The sequence below is a fragment of the Gouania willdenowi genome, chromosome 17, assembly GCF_900634775.1.
Source record: "Gouania willdenowi chromosome 17, fGouWil2.1, whole genome shotgun sequence".
Classification (NCBI taxonomy): Eukaryota; Metazoa; Chordata; class Actinopteri; order Blenniiformes; family Gobiesocidae; genus Gouania; species Gouania willdenowi.
The window spans coordinates 7,253,627-7,267,433 of record NC_041060.1 but is presented as its reverse complement, the minus strand read 5'-3'; the positions used below and the strand labels follow the sequence as shown (position 1 = coordinate 7,267,433).

Genomic DNA, 13,807 nt, shown 5'->3' with positions numbered 1-13,807 from the left:
TCAACTTTTTCAAAAAATTTAATTTGAACAGTTTGATGAACATACCACTTGTTTTTGATATTAGTACTTGAATGACTATTTTCTCAAAGTATAGAGCTGAGGAAGGGTGATAATCTAACATGTGAAAGTATAAATGTATATCAGCCTTGTGTATGTATATAATATGAATTGATTTATGTAAAGTTGAAAATGTCATAAACTTAAGTTTTGGAAACTGAATAAAAAATGGGGGTAGAAGATAAGTTCTACTTCATCCCACTCCCTTTAGAGCAGTGCATGTATTTACGTTATCTACATTTGTATCATGTCGTTAGGCATGTAGGTTACAAATGGAAACTAAAGCTGTATCTGTTTGTATTAAATTGCTTGAAATAAATAAATACATAAATTACAGTTACCTTTTACTTGTTCTTGCAAGTTTAGAAAAAAATTTGAAATAAATAGTATTTCATACCATTTTATACTTGTAAAGGTAAAATTTGTGATTGTTGATATCGCAATGTATATTATATTGTTTAGTATTGGCATTTTTTTCGTATCGTGAGATGCAAATCGTGACTCATATCGTATCGTTCATGGAAATGTCCAGCTGTTAAACTCAGAATTTGTGGCCCTAATCCCCTTCCGTAGTTTTTTTGTTTTTTTGCTGACCAGCTTCGCCCACCACACACGTGTGTAAACCTGCGCGTGCGTCACCAAGTGTGCGTTGACTCCTCGTGAACGCGTCTGAGTGGATCCGTCTGCGTCTCCAGCTCCCGAGCGCGCACGCGTAATATTGTTGCGTGCGTCGAGTCTGCGCTTTTTGCCTCCCCGTGTGCGCGTGTGTTCGCTCGGTCTGCTTCAGTTTCACTACCGACCTCCTCCATCCAACACCCTCCACCCTCCGCAGGTGCATGGAGACAGGAAGCCCCGGGATCACGAGCCATGCACGGGATCCTCTACCGGTGAGGCATCGGTGCTGACAGATACCTTTTCCTTGGCTGGGTGTCTCCTTTCTTTCTCTCTTTCTGTGTGTGTGTGTGTGTGTGTGTGTGAGGATGCTGAGCTGAGCAGTGCCTGGTCTTTGTCTCTCACGGTGTGTGCGTGTTTTGATGCTTTGGAAGTCATCCCCACTGTTGGATTTGCAGCTTCACTGTTTAATTTTTCATCCTTTTTCATTGTTTTCGATGCTTTTTGTTGCGTGAAATTAAAACGCGACACGTCTCTTCCCATAATGCCCCTGCTGTGTGCATTTGCGAGTGCACTGGTTTTACTTTGTGATGGTTTATCAGAGTCAGATTACCTGCGGTGATGTGTCCGTGATGATGAATCTGATCTGGGCGTGTGCTGCGTGATGCGCAATTTAACGCACGATCATCCAACGCCGTGTGTGCACCACATCAAAGATTAAGAATGTTCTCCCAAAGTAAATCTGCATCCCTGTGTGTTTTCCAGTCACACTGATGCTGATGCTGAGGCTGAGGCTGAGCACCGGGGAACTCATCCTTAAATGACCCGCGGTTGAAGGAGGAGGACCACCCGGACCATGGCATGCTGCCCACACCGGGAATCCAGCACTGACCATGGGACTAAGGTCCAGGACCGTCGCTAGCAGCAGCTCGGTGGAGCAGAAGAATAATAATAAGGCTCCACCAGCGGACCCTCTGGACCAAGGCACCGGGGGAGCAGTGGATAAGGATGGAGCCCTGTTGCTGGTGGTGCAGGGCCGGGATGAACCCAAACGTGGGTCTCAGGGCATCGGCATCGGGCTGCTGGCCAAGACCCCCATGAGCTACACCCGCTCCACCAAGAGGAATAACATCCGCAAGAGGAAGATCCAGAACCTGATCTACGACGCGCTGGAGAGGCCGAGAGGATGGGCTCTGCTCTACCACGCGTTTGTGTGAGTAAGCATGCTGTCATTGATGACTTGTTGTTGTTGTTGGGGATGAAAGCAGTGAGAGCCTCCTCACTCACTCACTCACTCACTCACTCACTCACTCACTCACTCACTTTGTTGGAGCAGTATCAGTCCATTAATGAAGCCCCGGGCGTCGCTGACGGCCAATTCAGTTCAAGTCTTAACCTAATTTTGTCGTTGGAAATGAATCGTTTCTTCCTGCTAGTGTCCAAATGTGCACTGAAAACATTACAGCCAGGAAAACAACTTCTGACTGAAACTCCATTCTTAAAACCTCTCTGTAAAATGAGATCTAGACTTCAACAGGTGGATAGACAATTGAAGTATAGACCAGGGGTTCTGCACTGGTCTCACCCTGCGACCCACATTTTGCCACTGTCATTAAATCGTGACCCAAAAATAGCTGTTGGAAACACACATATATAATCTTTTTTTTTTTTTTTTTTTTTTTAAACATAAATTTCTGTATTTTCCTGTGCAACATGCATTTCACAGCATGCCTGTCAAAAGCAAAGTTTCTTTCAAAATAAAAGACAAGTCCAACATGAGTGACAGACATTTAGGATGTATTTATTGTTGATCAGCTGTCCGCGACCCACCCAGTACAGATCTGCGACCCACTTTTGGGTCTCGACCCACCAGTTGAGAATCGCTGGTATAGACTACAGTATAGTTCCTACCCTTATCACAGTCCTGTACCCCTTTGCACAATAAAGCCATGCACCCCCTGCTCCTGCACACTTAAAAACACATAATAATGTAATATTATTATTGTCATATACAATGTAGCCCTACAGTGAAATGTCTCTGAATTTTATTTGTCCTGTTGAATGATTAAAAAAGAATAATAATCTGTAACTACACAATATTTAGAATTATCACTCCATTTATTTAACTAGTATGGACAATAGAGTTAATTTTGATGGAGAAAATCATTTTGGGCAACTCAAGAATAAAGTAGAAATTTCGAGAATAAAGTTGAAATTTTGAGAATAAACTTTATCACGATATTGTATTTTGAGTTCATTTGCAAAATGTCTACTTCATTCTTGATATTTCGACTTTATTCTTTACGGCCGTGGCTATTGTTATGGAAACTCATATTTATTTTTAGCTACCCTGCTAACCCTTTTATTTTAGCCCTAACCCAGGAAATACCCTAAAATGTTTCTTTTTTTTATATATGTCTTTTTAAAGGTGGAATTTGCCGTGTTAAAATGAAGTAATATGTATGACAGAAGTGGGATTGGAACCCACGGCAGCAGAAGAGGACAAATTCTTGAGTCAGGCGCCTTAGACCCCTCGACCATCCTTTCATTTCTTTAATGAGAAGGATGAGGTTGAGATGATGCACTGATGATGTTTGGCTGTATTTGAGAGCCTTAAATCTAACAAAGTCTCATTCTGTATTTTGTTTTCATGTTTTTTCAAAGCTGAAAATCCACTTTCACACAAGCAAAGTCTTGATAGCACGTTTGGCTAGCAAGAGAGTAACGAGGCTCCTGCCCCAAAACCACCTTCAATGGAAACACTTTTAAAGCGCAATTATAGTTTGTCAAAAATTAAGAAACATCGCTTTTATTTTTGCGAAAAACTGTAATGGAAACACAGCCGACAATCTTCTATCAGATTGTATATTTGTGTTTTAGGGGCAGCACGGTGGTGGAGTGGTTAGCACACCTGAGTCCTTTCTGTGTGCAGTGCAGTTTGCATGTTCTCCAGTGTAATCTGTTCTCTCACTATCCAAAAGAAGCATGTATGTTGGGTTAATATTGGGTCTCCAGCAGACCCTCGCTACCCTGAAGAATGAACACTCATCCCCCTGGTACAAAACTACATTACAAACTGCGCTTTAATTTGAAAGCACAGAAATTCTATTTATTTATAATCAAGCTGAATTTCATAAAATAAAGGGCCATTCTTGGAATAAGAGCCTTTTTTTTTAAACTATACACTCTAGAAAGTTCACCTTAATGCTTTAGAACTTGTAATGTGATTCAAAACCTGTTTGCAGCTATATAGAGAGATGCTAATCTGATTTAGTGACTCCTCTACTTTCAGTCTGTCCATGACTTTTACTTTTATAGTGTGTAGCGTTTAGCTTATAGCCTGAGTATGAGGTCAGAGCTTTTGTGCATTTATTATAACCTGAGCTGAATGAGGTTGACCAGGTTACACCCCTTTATTCGAGGGAATTTCAGGTCGCGGTGCAGGATTACGGCTAACATTATAGCATATAGGAGCCGTACAACCCCAAATTTTGATTTCCATAACAACAGAGTGGAATGAGTGAAATTTGATCCACAGAGATTCTGAGAGTCAGGTCAAGCGAGCATGTGTAAAAGTAGACAGAGAGAGAGAGAGAGAGAGTTAGCTCAGGGGAAACACGAGATGTTCAACATCAGCAGTTTCAGTGGCAGAACGCCGCTGATCCTTGGCCCTGTCCATGACAGCAGAGCTTCATCCACACACTGTTTGGCCCCTATGCTGTAAATCAGACATAGGCAACTGGCGGCCCGGGGGCCATGTGCGGCCCTCTGCCTAATTTTGATCGGCCCCCCGGAGTAAACACAAAATTACTTCGACACACGAAAAGTGACAGAAAGATACACAAAATAGCAAAAACCACACGATATCACTACGAAAATAGACAAGCATAAAAAAAACATACGTACACAAAATGACAACTAAAACACAAAACAACAACTAAAACCCTAAATTAATCGACAAACACAAAAGATCATGACTAGATTAATAGAAAAAAAACAACAAAAATTCACAAAATTATTTAGAAAACTCACAAAACCATGACAAAATGAGAGAAAATTAAAAATGACAACAAAAACACAAAACAACAACAAAAACACACAAAATTATCGAAAAACACAAAAGATCATGACTAAAATACGAGAAAAATAGCGACAATTCACAAAATTACTTGGGAAAACACACAAAACCATGACAAAATGAGAAAAATAAAAAACAAAAAATGACAACAAAAAACACTAAACAACAAAAGCCCACAAAAAATGTCTAAAAAGACAAAAGATCATGACTAAATTACCAGAAAAATAACAACCAAAATTCACAGAATGACTTAGAAAACACACAAAACCATGACAAAATGAGAGAAAATTTTAAAATAACAAAAACAAGAAACAACAAAAATATAAGAAGATCAAACCTTTTGTTTTTTCTGAATTAATTTTCACATTGGTCATTTTTCTAAATGCTGATATGAATGTTGATGATGTGGCCCTCGGAGCAGAAAAACACATTTTTATGGCCCCTGCTATGATCGTAGTTGCTGTAAATCCTCACCACTAATAGAGTGAATCATTCTATACTTTGCCTTTTACTTTACTCTGAATGTTGATGATGCCAATTACTTTCCTGGAGAAATGCGACAATAGCGGGTGCAGCAGCAGCAGCTCTGGGTGTGAATCATTTCAACGAGGAGATGAAAACCTTGTGTTGTCAGCATTTTACATGCTTTCAGATCACTTTGAAGGATTACACAACTCTGTGTGCGTGGAGGTCATCCTGACGCCCTTAAGAGTTTTTAAACTCTTTAAAAACAGGCTCACTTTTGTCCGTCACTGTCATCCTGACGAACTGTATGTTAAACAATGACAAAGGATTTTACATGTGGTTCTTCACAGTGGATGGAAACTGTGATTCCTGAAGAAAACCCAAACAAACACAAGGAGAACATGTAAACAAAATAAATATAAATATTATTCTTTCACAATAAGATGTCGAATTATTCTTCAAATGTATTGAACAGATAAATCATTGAACAAATGTGTTTATGTTATTTACAGTTTCTTATTGAAGCTGTTGCTTGCTCCAAAGGTTTGTTCCATTAATTGTTGGTCACCTCTTTTCTGGTTGGGACTTTATCCCATTAATTGCAATTGATTATGTGCAGAAAACTAACACACACGCAAAAAAAATAAGCTACAGGTAGCTGATTGGCTGAAGTCAAGACATTTCCTACCCAAAAATAACAGTTTTGTTATTCAGCTTTAGATCTAAAGTACATTCATTTAATGGGTAGGTTGGTATCGCTTTAGATTAACTTTCATGTTTAAAGTTGTTGGTTTGGGTCATGATGGTCATTAATCTTATCAAGGGAGGTTTGCATATTCTCCTAAAGTTACATGGTTTCAGTAGCTGGGTTTCTATTAGGGATGTCCCAATTTTTCATTTCCAATATGATACCAGCATTGCAGCCTTGCGTATCGGCCAATACCAACATTGATCTGATATCGGCATGAATCATATATCGTTTTTTTTTTTTTTGTTTTTTTTTTTTTAACTCATTCAGTGCCAGCCGTTTTAGAGCATTTTGACTGATTTTAAAAGACCCACAGAATATTTTGTACTATGACAATCTGAAATCTGACACCAGATTCTGAAATATTAAAGTCACTGCTTTCCTCAAAAAAAAAAAGTGTTTCTTGCTTGTATACATCTTCTGTTTTACACAAATCACCAGTTTCAGAGCAAAAAGCTGAGAAAACAGGGTCACAGTTGAGCGTTTGGATTTGAAATGACGAATTATCTCGTCAATGGCACTGAATGAAGTAAAAAAAATAATATTTACATATTTACTAGTGTGGAATGTTAGAAAAGGCTTGATCAAGTGATGTTACTCAGAGAACAATAGTCAGCAACAGTAGGTATAAGAAAAATTGACTCATTTATTATTAACCAATTGGTTACATACATTTTAACCTTCAACATAATATCTACAGTATTCTACAATTGAATGAAATAAATATAAAATTAATTGGGAAAAAGAAATCGGAAATTTGAATCCAATATCTGATATTTGTTTTCAGACTGATATCGAATCGATATCAATATCGGATCGGGACATCCCTAGTTTCCATAACCCAGGGAAATGGGTAAAATCTAAATAGCGCAATAAAAACTGGTGATGGAAACTTTTCAAAATAACACTCAAGTATCGCTAAACATTTTTTACACTTTCATAAGGATGAATTTCTGAGGTTTCAGTATTAAAATATATCGCGAAAAACGCTATGGAAACACTTTTTCTGCAATTACACATCACCAGATGTGACGTACCTGGTCATATGACCACTCCTCTCCGAGAGAACATGGTGCGGTACGTGTTGACAGAAGAGGAGAGACAGATATTTCTTTGCATTATACTTAAAATGTATTACTGACACGTTAGAGGTGAAACAACAAAGGAATATGGAGTGTTATAAGAAGGTTTGGAGCCTCGTGAGATGAGATTTCATGGGAGCTACAAGGTTCCTTCCCAAAACAACCTTCAATGGAAACACGTTCAAAGTGCAATTATACTTTGTAGACATTTAGAAATATCACTTTTATTTTGTGAAAATCTGCAAAGCAAACACAGCTAATGATTAGGTCCATCAAGGACCGACAATTCACCTAGATTGTTTAAATGCCTTGCATCAGTAGTGTGTAGTATAGGTATTGAAGACGAGTAGTTGAGGAATGAAATACCACACAGATAGACAGTAAATCAACAGGGAGAAGTGATGTTTTCAGGATAACTAACACATGGATGGAATTAAACAATTTCAAGTTGTTTGATTTATCATTTGTGGATTCAGGCTCTGGGTTCCTATTGGACTGTGGTTGTGGTCGTTTTACAAAATGCCACTTATTGTAGTAAATGAGTCATAGAGCAGCATTTTACACCCGTGGATGGCAATGAATTTAGTCACTTGTTTGGATGCCAACACTGAGAAAAGTCTCCTGCCAGATCCTGAATTATGTTACCGCTTAAAGGTTCCGTTCTCACTCTGCTGTCGATTTTAAATGGGAGTCGATTGCTAACATTTCCTGTCAGGAGGCTTTTCCAGGCCCGATAGAAGTGTCTTTAGAAAAATCCAATACCGTCCTTGTTGGATTCTCTGGTCTGAAATGTTTCACCTCTCTGTGAGGGCTGCTTTTTACCAAAATGGCTTTTTCTTGATGAGTGGACACTATGACTAGCTGTCAAAAAGCACTTACAGCTGATGGGGGAAAAACAGCTCCCTACAGTGTATCATTAGGTGGTCACATAATGAAGCCCTTGGGTGTGTTTTAGGTGTTAAAACCGCCTCTCATAACATTGCATTTAGTAGGCTTTGTGTTTTATGAACCTAATTGGACATTCTTCTTCTTCTTCGTCTTCTTCTTGTCTTCTTCTTCTTTTCTTCTTCTTCTTCTTGTCTTCTTCTTTTTCTTTTTCTTTTTCTTCTTGTCTTCTTTTCAAAAGTCAACCTTCCGTTCTATCTGCTTACACCTGTACTACCAATCCACAATAATGATTATTTGGCTTCAACCTCTTCTGATTCACGATCGTATAGATGATTCAGCTTTTTCATGATATTACTATAGAGAGTCACTGTGTTATATTCCTCTCTACTGCAGTTTAAGGAAAATCCAGAGTAAATCCAATTTTCATGCTGAGTATTTACAGTCTTTCTCTATGCTCTGGCTCCCAGGGCCTTTGGGCTTTATTTATTAGGCCATTTTTTCCTTCTCTTTTTCCCCTAGACCCAGACGGCGGTAATGTTTGTGGCGCCCAGAGACTCCAACATCCCCCCACAAGGCAGGTTGCTGGGGGCTGTAGCTGCCTAAGTTGATGATTTCACTTTCAGGTTTCATTCCTATCAGTGTGTAGCTCAATATTTGAATCTGGTGGTATTCGTTAGTGACTTACAAAAAACTGATTGTTAGTGATGCACCGAAAATCTTCTGCCTAAAATGGCCCAAAAGTGCATTTTCCGTTTTTGGCCAAAACACTTTTTTCCACAGAAAGAGGATGAAGCGAGCGCGAGCAGTATTGTCTGGATACTGGCCAATGTGTCTGTACTGTGGACATATGTCAACATATCTGAGCACTAAAGTGTCTTTTATACAGAGGTTGCCCTTGCGATGAAATCTTGCGTGATTTCAGTGTAACTCTCTCGTTAACGTAAATTTTCTAAAACAAATACAGTTTTAAATAAATAGCAGTAGTTGACTCTATCAACCCTATTTAGCATGTTTGGTAGGATTTTTGGAAGTTTAATAGCCAGTGAAGTCATCTGAACAAAGAAAGATGAAAAGTGTAACATGGAGTTGGTAAATCCTGAAACGGAATTTGAGAAAGTTCGAAAATGAAACTTCGAGGCCCTACGCTTGGAAAGAATTTTGTGCAAAAAGACTGGCAACTTTTAAGTATAATGTCATTTACCAAGTATTTTACCAATTTCAACCATGCCAACCGCTCAACAGACACCATCTCTTCTGTAGTTACCTGAGCCAGCACTTTGGGAGGGGAACACCAACATGTCAATTCAATTCTTGGACTTGAGTGCAGCATTTTTATCCCTCAGATCTTAACAATATTCATTATTATCATAGTTAAGAGAGCAAATTCATAATCTAAGAGGTTTTTGTATTTAAACTGACAATACAATATTATAAATTACAATGAATCTTGAGTATGAGTCTTTGTGTTTTCAGTTATTTCTGTTTTCTTTTCCTGATGCCTTTAGTTATCCAATGCCATTAATTGTACAGAAAAAACCCCAAAAAACATTAACCTTTTGGCTGTTGATGTAAAGAAACTGACATGATACCATTCATTCATTCATTCATTCATTCATTCATTCATTCATTCATTCATTCAAGGCAAGGCAAGGCAAGGCAAGGCAAATTTATTTATATAGCGCATTTCATACTCAAGGCAACTCAATGTGCTTTACATGATAAAACATTCAATTGTTTAAAATCAATAAGAACATTTAAATCAATAAGAACAATTAAAATCATCAGTAAAATCAATTAAAATCATCAGTAAAATCATCATGACATCAACAACATGACAAAAAATCTCTCTCTCAATCATATGCAGTAGAGAAAAGAAGTGCCTTTAACTTTGATTTAAAAATGTTCACATTGGATGCTGACTTCAGCTCTGCTGGCAGTTTGTTCCACTTCTTTGCAGCATAACAACTAAAAGCAGCATCACCATGTTTACTGTGAGCTCTGGGCTCCACTATCTGACCTGTGTCCATAGATCTGAGAGACCTGCTGGGTTCATACCTGACCAACATGTCACTGATGTATTCTGGACCAAACCCATTCACAGATTTATACACCAGCAGCAGAACTTTAAAGTCTATTCTGAGGCTGACTGGGAGCCAGTGTAAAGACTTTAAAACTGGAGTAATGTGCTCTGACCTCTTTGTTCTGGTTAAGACCCGAGCTGCAGCGTTCTGAACCAGCTGTAGCTGTTTGATGCTCTTTTGGGGGATTCCTGTCAGAAGACCATTACAATAGTCCAGTCTGCTGGAGATAAAAGCATGGACCAGTTTCTCCTGATCTTTCTGAGCCATTAAACCTTTCACTCTGGAGATGTTCTTTAGGTGGTAGAAGGCTGTTTTTGTGATAGATTTGATCTGACTGCTGAATGTAAGATCTGAGTCAATCAGAACACCAAGGTTTTTGACTTGGTCTTTAGCTTTTAAAGATCGAGACTCAAGATAATTGCTGACAGCAGTCCTCTTTTCCTTGTTACCAAAGACAATCACCTCCGTCTTGTCATGGTTTAGTTGAAGGAAGTTTTCACTCATCCAGCAGTTTACTTTTTCTAAACAGTCACACAACACCTCAATGGGACCATGGTCATCTGGGTTCAGTGATAGATATAGTTGTGTGTCATCTGCATAGCTCTGATAATCAACCTTACAGTTCTGTAAAATTTGTCCTAAAGGAAGCATGTAAAGGTTAAACAGAAGGGGTCCAAGAACAGATCCCTGAGGAACCCCACAGGACATTGGTAATCTGTCAGATTCAAAGTTTCCAATGCTTACAAAATAGCTTCGCTCCTCCAAGTATGACTTAAACCATTGCATTACTTTTCCATTTAGTCCGCATGTTTGCAATCTGTGCAACAAAATTGTATGATCTACAGTGTCAAATGCAGCACTTAGATCCAACAGAATGAGAACAGATACTTTTCCTGAATCAGTGTTCAACCTTATGTCATTGATCACTTTGATAAGAGCAGTTTCAGTGCTGTGATGAGAACGAAAACCTGACTGAAATTTATCAAATATTTTGTTGAATGTTAAGAATTGACTCAGTTGGTTGAAGACCACCTTCTCAATGATCTTGGCCATGAATGGAAGGTTGCTGATTGGTCTATAGTTAGCCAGTATAGAGGCATCCAGTGTTCTCTTTTTTAACAGCGGTTTCACAGCAGCTACTTTCAGGGATTTTGGTACGGTGCCTGATTGGAATGAGCAGTTAATTATCTGACACAGATCAGTGACAATTGACTTTACAACAGTTTTAAAGAAGTTTGAGGGTATTGTGTCAAGGCAACACGTTGATGGATTCAGCTGCTGAACAGTTTCCTCTATTGTTTTTGGGTTCACTGTAATAAACTCTAACATTGTAATTGACTCATCCCTCAGTGGTTGAAGCTGTTCAAGCTTTTTGTGATTTTGCTGGTTTGTTCTGATGTTTGACCTTATTGATTGTATTTTTTCATTGAAATATACAGCAAATTCATTGCATTTTCCAGCTGACAGTAATTCAGGGGCTATCTGATCTGGGGGGGTTGTGAGCTTTTCAATTACAGAAAACAACGTGCGAGAGTTGTTGACATTTTTGGCAATAATTTCAGAAAAGTATTGCTGCCTTGCTTTGAACAAGCCATCATTGAATTTTCGCAGACTTATTTTGTATAGTTCTAGATGAATTTGGAGTTTTGTTGATCTCCATTTACGCTCAGCTCTTCTACAGTCAGATTTCAAATTCTGCATTATCTCAGTCCTCCTCCAAGGTGTTTTCTGTGTGTTTGGTTTTCTCTTAGTTTTGATTGGAGCCACCACATCTATGACATTACAGACGTTTCTATTATACTCATCCAGAAGATCATCAACTGTCTCAGCACTCAATGTTGGTGTCATTGCTATGGCTTCCATAAACTGTGCACTTGTGTTCTCATTTATGTACCTTTTCTTTAAACACACATAACTAGGGGGAACAGATGTTACAGTCTCTAGGTCAAAAAAGACACAGAAATGATCAGATAGAGCTAAGTCTCTTACATCAACAGCAGAGATATCAACACCTTTAGAGATAACCAGATCCAAAGTGTGACCTTGAGTGTGTGTCGGACCAGTCACATGTTGTGTAAGACCAAAAGTATCCATTAAAGCATACAGTTCTTTGGCAGTATTGTCCATGTTATTGTCTACATGAATATTTAAGTCACCTGTTATTATTAAAAAGTTGTATTCAGTGCATACAACTGACAGCAGTTCAGCGAACTCATCCATGAATTCTCCAGAATATTTTGGGGGTCTATAAATGACTAAAAACAGAACTCTTGAATCACCCTTCAGTAAGAATGACATATATTCAAAGGAGATAAAATCACCAAATGTTATTTCTTTGCACTGAAATATTGATTTAAAAATGGCAGCAACTCCACCACCTTTCCTGCAAGTACGACACTTATTTAAATAAATAAAGTCTTGTGGCGCACTTTCATTGAGAATAGTATTACTGATACCATCATTCAGCCATGTTTCATTAAGAAATAAAAAGTCCAAGTGATGTGTCAAAATAAAATCATTAATTATTAGTGACTTGTTAACAAGAGATCTAACATTAAGAAGAGCTAATTTTAAAAACTTTACTGGAGACACTGGTGGACTTTTTGGATGACATGTTATAGGAGTCAAATTTTTATCTCTATAAAGCTTTTTGCTTTTCTTTAATTTCACAATTTTACCTGTGTTACCTGTCACCACAGGAATTAAAGAAGCTGCATTAACTCCATAGGGCCCTGACTTTTTCTGGTTGTTCCTAAAAATAGAGCTATTGCAGTCTGGACCCAGCACACATCAGGCCTGTGTCGCTCTAAGTTGAACACAGCTGGCCTGAGGAGAAGAGTGATCCTGAGCCTGGTATCTTCGAGGAGGGATGGGTGGTGCAGATTGACCATGGTGGGGTAAAGGGTGGGGTGTTAGTCTTGTGCCAGCCAGAACCAGCTCGTTCATCTGGGCAGTTAAATCCAAGAAGGCAGGGGTAGGAGAGAAGCTGGATGAGGTGGAAGTAGGTGAATTTTGGGGTGAAGCAGGTGGGTCCTGAGATGCGGGGGTTGGGTTGACCTCTTCATTTTGGCGATTTTTATTTCTTGCTGGAAGCTCATTGACTCCATGTTCTTTCCTTGTTGTTTTGTTCTCCGATGGTACATGTTGTCCTCTGTCTTTATCAGAACTGATAGCAGTGTGACTGGTGAAGTAAAACAAGTTGGATGTGAAGAGTTTTACTCCAGCCTTGTTTAGACACAGTCCATCTGCTCTAAAAAGATGACGACGTTCCCAAAAAATAGGAAAATTTTCTATAAAATTTAGTGAAAGGGCAGCACAAGCCGAAGACAGAAATTTATTCAAAGAGTAAATCCTTGAGAATTTCAGATCTCCTTTGCGGACTGGAGGTATCGGGCCACTGATGAACACTTTAGGCTGTATACAGCTCACAGTTTTTAGCAGATGGGTGAAATCCAGCTTTAACACCTCAGACTCCTCCTTGGCTAAATCATTTAACCCAAAATGAATCACAACATTTTTCAAATGTGGGTAATCTGCAACGATATGCAAGATTTTGTCAGCCAGGTCTGATACTGTGTCATTAGGTAAGCAGATCACTTTCACGTTGCTGCTAAACATCTTCTGAGCATCTTTAACAGAAACGTCTCCCACTATCAGTGTGTGAGGTTGTTGCTTTGGCCTACCATGTCGCTTTTGTTTTCCTGAAGCACTTTCAGTCTTCGCAGTTCCAGAAGGTTGTGTGTTGACCTCATTAGAGCCAGATCCTAGGTCATTCAGCAGTGGGGCGAATCGATTA

The 13,807-nt window shown here is 38.9% G+C and overlaps 1 protein-coding gene across 1 annotated transcript; it reads left to right on the top strand.

Annotated features, from left to right (window-relative positions):
* The first annotated feature begins 779 nt into the window (after positions 1-779).
* LOC114479081 (potassium voltage-gated channel subfamily KQT member 3-like) lies at positions 780-8,498 on the top strand. The gene is made up of 3 exons (XM_028472538.1): positions 780-944; positions 1,435-1,882; positions 8,450-8,498. The coding sequence occupies exons 2-3, from the start codon at positions 1,563-1,565 to the stop codon at positions 8,463-8,465; spliced, it is 336 nt and encodes a 111-aa protein (XP_028328339.1). The 5' UTR covers positions 780-944; positions 1,435-1,562; the 3' UTR covers positions 8,466-8,498.
* The last annotated feature ends 5,309 nt before the right edge of the window (positions 8,499-13,807 follow it).

Bases quoted from the DNA above. Each gene is read 5' to 3' on its own strand.
- LOC114479081 (XM_028472538.1), top strand. From the start codon at position 1,563: ATGGGACTAAGGTCCAGGACCGTCGCTAGCAGCAGCTCGGTGGAGCAG.